Source organism: Gastrolobium bilobum, unplaced genomic scaffold, assembly GCF_033153095.1.
Source record: "Gastrolobium bilobum isolate Gb01-03AN ecotype WA unplaced genomic scaffold, APGP_CSIRO_Gbil_v1 utg16198, whole genome shotgun sequence".
Classification (NCBI taxonomy): Eukaryota; Viridiplantae; Streptophyta; class Magnoliopsida; order Fabales; family Fabaceae; genus Gastrolobium; species Gastrolobium bilobum.
The window spans coordinates 126,783-133,612 of record NW_026897479.1 but is presented as its reverse complement, the minus strand read 5'-3'; the positions used below and the strand labels follow the sequence as shown (position 1 = coordinate 133,612).

Sequence of the window (6,830 nt, the reverse complement as noted above, 5' to 3'; positions counted from 1 at the left end):
ATTTTTAGGTTGATATGATTTTTTGAAAAATTCGATCTTTTTTAAGTGTACGAATGATGGGTCTTATGGGAGTTGTGCAAAGGGCATGGGGATTTAGAAGTTATGGAAAAGTGGAGCACTGAGTGTCTTTGGTAGGAGGTTTTGTAGAAGATATCTAGGCAAATGAATGTGGTGTTTTTAGATGTCTATGTTTGGTACTAAGTTTTCAAAAATTTAGATAGGAAAAGGATTTGCACAGTAATTGCCTTTTGTGTGTAAAAATACAGTTGGATAATATCATTTTTAGATGGTATTTGCTTGTTTCCCGTGAAAATTGAAAAAGGACAGTGTGAACCAAGAAACCAAAATGACCAAAATAGTGTCGGATAATACCACTTTTTAGGTGCCATCTTTGGAAAGAGGTCCAAGCCATTGACCTTTGTTATGTAATTTAAGGGTTGTAATGGTAATTTAATTCTATTTTTCTATCAATATTTTTCTTTCAACCAAACATAGACTTAGAAAATTTAAATCAATTTTCCCAATAATTTTTCGGCTTAACAAACAACTTTTTTTTATTTTCTTACCAATCTCATTTTCTTACCATTTCTCTAGTAATTATATTTCCCTGATATAAAAATATTTCTCCTCTACCAAACGCCCAAAGTTACATACTTTTGGTGGAGAATGTGATGGGATTGTTGGTTTTCACTTTTGTTGTGGTGAGAATTGGTGATTAAACGAGTCTGAATTGCATGATCTAGTATAGTTTTACAAATGTATTGATTTATCATTTATGCATTGTGGGGCTGAAGTAACCAACGTTGATTGTAATTTATTTGTGATTTTTTGGTTCAGTCTGGTGTCAATCTGTTCCCTTTTATGTTTTTATTCTTTGCATTCACTTCTTAAGTGTAAAATCCTTTTGATATATTGCAACCTTGGTGAAGGCCAACGCAGTAGTGAGCTTATCCATGTTTTATGTTTTGTGTTTAATTTATCTTGTTAACAGCGTGCAAATGCAAACCATGTGTGATGCAATTGATTTGAATAGGGTTGGAGGAGTCATCAAGACCATAGTGAGGAAAAGCAAGTCAGATGCTGTGGCTCCAACAGAAGATTTTCGAGTTGTTGATGGTATGCTTGTGCCAGTAATGTTGATACTTTGGAGTTAGTATAGTGGTGAACTATATTAATTGGTAATCTTTAATTAAGATGTATCATGTCCTCTGTAGTTCATCTCTAGTAAAATCTTTGGTTCTTTAGTAGTCATTTCAATTGTAGATTCTCTTATCTTCATTTTGTCGAATAAAAAGAATGATATCTCTTATCTTCTATCGGTTGGCCAATGGTATACTCTTATCTTGTATTTCTTATTAACTTGTTAAGTTTGATGAACATGACTCAGGTAAGACTTGTATGGGCTAAAATATATGGGAACACTTGCTATGAAAGTACTTGGCCTTTAATATGAATTGCTTACTAAGGTTTATAAGTTACATAGGGATCAGTGTTTCATGGACCACTCTTATAGTAGTGATAGAAAGCATGTCTGGTTGGGATATGATGGTCAATTGGCATAGGATAGCAATGAAATTAAAAAATTTACAAGCTAGGGTTAGGGTATATCAAGGTCTGATTCTGTAAACTAGATGGCTTTAAGGTTTACATAGAAGTAATATCGGTTTTGGAAGCGAGAGGGAAAGCAATCTTAGCAGAAAATATTGTGTTCCACGCTTGTAAACACTAACACAATCTGTACCCCAAGCATTTTATGCATGTTGTGGAAAATTGGAGCTTGATAGATCAGGGTTTTGCAAATTGGGTTACCTTAAGATGTCTGACCAAGAGAACAGAAGAGGGTATAAACTGCAGATATTATATTAGAATAGATTAAAGGAAAAAATAGGGGAAACAGCATATAGGGCTAATGAAAAACATGACAAGTTGAACATTAACATATGCATTACTTGATTCAAAGCATTACATGTACAAATAGTTTGTAAATTTGCAATTCCAATGCTATAAGAATTTCAATCATAGTCCTATTATAAATTTCACATTTTCCATGCTTTTTTATGGTTTACAAAAACCAATTCTACTTCTATAGATAATAATATTATGCATTGCTGCGAAACTTGCCCACACTTCCCCTCTTCTCAGGGAGGTCATCTTAAGAATCAATTTCTATTAAAACTATCATAAATTTCTATTATAAATTTCACATTTGGCAATGGACTTTGTAATTAAAACCATTTGAAATGGTGGTCCTTTTTATCTATTATTAGACTTAACTCATCCGAATCTATCTGATTGATGAGACAAAAAATTTAGGAGCAACGCATGCATGATTTTATTGGTTCTTGTTGTAACATTGTTTCTCTCAAACAGTACATTATATGAAGGCATGCTTGCTGATACTAGAGAATTATTTGACACTACACGAAGATAACAATATCTTCACTTTTGAGCTTGGAAAGGGTAATGTTATCAAGGCTTGGGACATTGCAGTGAGAACCATGAAGGTCAAACAAAGCATGCTTTTGATGAGCTGTAATTATTTAAGTAAAGACTTTTTTTTACCTCATACTTTTGGCTGATTTCTGCAGGTTGGTTGAAATTGTCAAAATAAAATGCAAGCCGGAATATGCATATGGTAGTGCAGGGTTTCCACCAGATATTATCCCAGAGTACTGATCTCATTTTCATGCCCAAAATATTTTGTTCGTAAACATAAATCATTGTTAAATAAAAAAATTTACATGAAACTTCTAACTAGGAAGAACACCAAAAAGTCCATTTATTATCAAGATCTTTTAACTATTAAGGACTTCACTAGTAAGTATGAGCAAAATTGCAACCTGGGATAGATATCCTAGTAATGTTCTAAGTATACAAGTACTAGGTGAAGTTATGCAGTAATCTCTTAAAGTAGGAGTGGCAGTGAGGACGATTTGTCCTGTCCCGTTCCAATCCCCTTTTGAAAAAGGTTGAAAATTTCAACTCATCCTATTTTTTTATGGTGGGTTAGTGGTCAACCCTTAAAAAAAAGAGCTAAAGAGGGAGATTGGGTGAGATATTTTATCCTATTCAATTAAACTTTAAAAAAAAAAAAACTTGTTGGGTCAACCCGATCCGCACTCAACCCACCCTGAATCGAAGCAGGTTGTGGCAAGTAAGAAAATGTAACCCAACCCGTTAAATTAGGCAGGTTAGCCCCATAGATTAAACCCATTTGCCACCTAGCTTGGTTTGTTACCTATTCTGTTTTTTTGGTCACAACTACTTGGGTATGCAGTATCAGATGAATGTATCATTTTTTTTTATTATTATTCCCTTGCAGTGCGACACTTGTTTTTGAAGTTCCATGTAGTTCGATAGACCCTCCATTCTCCTAACTTAAACGGATTCACCTACCTCACAACCTCTCAAATTAAATTAATACCAACATATTAGAATGAAATAAATCTGAAAATTGTTTTTGGTGACACCGACTGCTAATCATTTAAGAACAAAACTAGAACAACCGCAACCTACTCTACCACCAAACAGGACCGATCAACAACTACCCAAAAAAAAAATTAATCTCCAAAACGGGTGGGCCATGGATTGGGCTATGTGGGATCATCCTACAAAAACCAGAATCAGAAAAAAAAAAAAAAAAATCTAATAAGGAGAAATTACATCTCTCTAATCAGACGGCTATAAAACCCTATCCAAAACCTAAGGATGCACGCGTAGCCGTTGACTGGCAAGCTCACACTTAGTGTCAGTGAATCCAACCCTAGAGTTGACCAAATCAAATTCCATCCACACGTTCCGTTGATGATGATGACCGATGACGTAAGCCTCAATCCCCACCAAGTCAGAGTTCCCAAAAGTGAAGCAATACACCGAATCATTCCCCTTGCTGACATCACCAACCCAATACAACAGCCTCTCCCCTGACACCCTCATCTCCGCCCCGTCAAACACCAGCGTCACCGCCGGCAGCGGCGGAATAGTCGCCGGAACTCTGTAACACAAGTCCATCGCTCCTTGGAACACGTAGTTCGGGTCGTCAAGCGGCGTTAGCAACCCCTTCGTTTGGAGAGCGAACTCGTTCCTCAAAGCGGTGTAAACCGACCCGAGAAGAAACGTGAACTGGGTGCCCGAATCCACCATTGTCTGACCCGCCCCGGTATGGTCGGGCACGAACACCGACTTCGGAAGCTGCAGCAGCTTCTCCGAAACCTTAATCCCCTCGAGCTGGACCGTGTAGGCGGCGCGGTCGAAGTACGGTAACGAGGTTGTCTCCTTGACAAGAGGGGTGTACTGGAGGGGCCCCAGCCACTCGAAGGTGGCGCCGCCGAGGAGCAACACGCCGGAGGCGTCGTGGCCGGAGATGCAGTACGAGAATTTCGGGAGGCCCAGTTGGGTTACGAACGAGAGCGACCCGCGGTTCATGCCCATTAACCCGGTTGTATTGGAGTCCTCGTTGGTGTTGGAGCTGTACCCGGAATCCATGCACCCGAATACTGTCCCTTGTTGTGCGGAGCCTCCGATGAAGAACGTGTCGGTGGCGAGGTTTCCCTCGATGGAGGAGGCGTCGGCGTAGGAGACCGTGGCGTGGCAGAGTTTTTTCTGGTCACAGGAAACGGGTATGGGGAAGTCCGGGGTTCGGGTCGTGCAAATGGGGGAGGTGCAAGGGGTTGGGGTGTACGAGGAAGAGAGGAGTGGGTTGAAAATGGAATTCAAGTTTGGGAATTTTTTGCAGTGAAGCCATGAGAGTTCACTCCCTGTGTCAAGGACCATGGTAACGTTCTGTGGGGGCGAGCCAACGGTTAGTGAGACGGTTAAGGTGACATTGTGCTGGAAAGAGAGCTCACGTGAAGGAAGTGTTTGTGCTTTTAGAGGCAATATGTAGTGTGTTTGTGTTTGTGTTTGTGTTGAAGAGACAGAGGAAGCACTCGTTTGAATTTGAAGGAAAATGAAGAAAAGGGAAATTGAAAGAGAATGGAGAAAGAGTGGAAGAGAGGTAGAAGACTCGAAAGAGGCCATGAATTGAGAATATTGATTGAGCTTTGTGCTGGTTGGTGGCTTGATTTGCTTTGCTCCTCAAATTGTTGAGTTTGAGTTTGAACTCGCGGTGGAAATTAAAAGCAGAGAGAGAAATGGGGTCTCTGTTGGATTGTCCTACGAGACAATCAACTTGTGGTCGTTCAATGGTGCGGCTCTAAAAATTCTCATACATAGCTGGATTGAATGAGAATCCATGCCATGACATTCAGTGGAAGGTGAAGGTCTTGTTTGCTAGCCGTCTTTACAAAATATGAACTGTATGCAGCCTTTACCGTGTTGACTGTTCTTGTTTTTGTAGTATTTGACTGCATGAGACTATGAGAGTGATGGTCTTAAAGCTTTTTAGATCTCACTTATTTTATTATTCCACATAAAAATAGTGCATTGCAGTCTTGATTCTTATTGGCCACAAACATAAAATTATTTTTTACTATTTGATGGTTACATATCATTAAGATTAGAAGCGTGGTAGTTTCTTTAGATTCTTCTTTTTCTTTCACACAACAAACGTATACGTCTAGACTCTAGTCTCTAGAGCATGTGTCTTATGATTTATCTTATTTGTCCAATTGAAAATGCATACAGATAAACATCATCATGCATGTAATATGCTTGAAGACATGATTAACTTGAAATGTGAGCCAAAGAAAAAAAGAAGAAAAGGAAGGCAATGTTTGATGCTACCGACACTTTGTTTGGAAAAAGGTTCTCTGGAAGGAAAAGACATGGACAAAAAGTGCAGTGTTATAGTAAAACCTCGAAGAGCCCAGAAACCGCCAAAAACTACTCTTTTGAGATAAGAAATGGTCTGTTTGTTATACCTTGTTGATTGATTAACTATTGTTATTAAAGAATGTTTTGAAATTTCTGCTACACGCTCAGGCTAGGGATGTAAATCTCTTAGGAGATTTAACAGGGTAACTTACATTAAGTTTTCACTATATTACACCTACAGTGAAATAGAACAAATTCGAGTTTTTTAAAAAAACATGTTTATTCTAAAAAAAAAAAACTTATTTAAAAAGTTGGTCATAGATATTTTTTTAGGGCTTATAAGCTTATATGTCAGCCTATATCATATTATATTAAATAAAATTATTATTTAAATGACTTTGAATGGTAAAATAATATTATTTTAACTATTTTTTAAATTATTGAATGTCTAATAAACTTGGAAATGGATCCTCTAATGTGTCAAAAAAACATGATATGGTCATGTGAGAAGATCACAACCGTACAAAGGTAAATCAACGGTTATGATTTCGTAACTACCTATTTTATCATTTTTTTTCTCTCCTCCTTTTTTACCATTAATCCACCTTTGTATGGTTATGATTTCCCACATTATATGATTATGTGAATTTACACATTAGAGGATCCAGATCCAATAAACTTAAACATGCTAACAGATCTAGATTAAGATTTTTATTTTTTTAAATATAATTAATTCATGTCAGACTTATAATTTAGGCTTATGCAGGCTAACTGATGAGATCATACCTCAAATATTTTACATAAACCTATCTATTTAAGTCAAAATTTAGTCCAATTCAATTATATCCCAGCATACAATCATTAGTAAGAGCAGCCACTGCATGCATGCTATGTAGTATTAATCAGTCCATTAAATAGAATACGAAACTTTCCAACTTGATTGACTCTGCTTTTGATTGGCAAAGGATACACACTCTGGCTTGCATTAGTAGGATAGTGACGTCCAACATCTCAAAACTTCATATTTTCTTATTGTAATTTTAAGTCGCCTAATTTAATTCTAGACACACTCATAC

The 6,830-nt window shown here is 37.3% G+C and overlaps 2 protein-coding genes across 2 annotated transcripts; one reads left to right on the top strand and one right to left on the bottom strand.

The window, feature by feature from the left end:
- Window positions 1-1,007: 1,007 nt before the first annotated feature.
- LOC133307250 (peptidyl-prolyl cis-trans isomerase FKBP20-1-like) lies at window positions 1,008-3,377 on the top strand. The gene is made up of 4 exons (XM_061507729.1): window positions 1,008-1,116; window positions 2,371-2,509; window positions 2,595-2,669; window positions 3,323-3,377. Exons 1-4 carry the CDS (start codon window positions 1,008-1,010, stop codon window positions 3,375-3,377), a joined length of 378 nt encoding a protein of 125 aa, XP_061363713.1.
- Window positions 3,378-3,684: 307 nt separating this feature from the next.
- On the bottom strand, window positions 3,685-5,302 carry LOC133307264 (aspartic proteinase PCS1-like). Its single transcript, XM_061507746.1, has one exon. The coding sequence runs from the start codon at window positions 5,017-5,019 to the stop codon at window positions 3,703-3,705; it is 1,317 nt and encodes a 438-aa protein (XP_061363730.1). The 5' UTR covers window positions 5,020-5,302; the 3' UTR covers window positions 3,685-3,702.
- Between the last annotated feature and the right edge of the window lie 1,528 nt (window positions 5,303-6,830).

Excerpts from the sequence above, each read along its gene's own strand:
- LOC133307250 (XM_061507729.1), top strand. The coding sequence starts at position 1,008 with ATGTGTGATGCAATTGATTTGAATAGGGTTGGAGGAGTCATCAAGACC. Across the intron at positions 1,117-2,370 it reads AGATTTTCGAGTTGTTGATG|TACATTATATGAAGGCATGC; the intron begins GTATGCTTGTGC and ends TCTCTCAAACAG. Across the intron at positions 2,670-3,322 it reads CCACCAGATATTATCCCAGA|TGCGACACTTGTTTTTGAAG; the intron begins GTACTGATCTCA and ends ATTCCCTTGCAG.
- LOC133307264 (XM_061507746.1), bottom strand. The coding sequence starts at position 5,019 with ATGGCCTCTTTCGAGTCTTCTACCTCTCTTCCACTCTTTCTCCATTCT.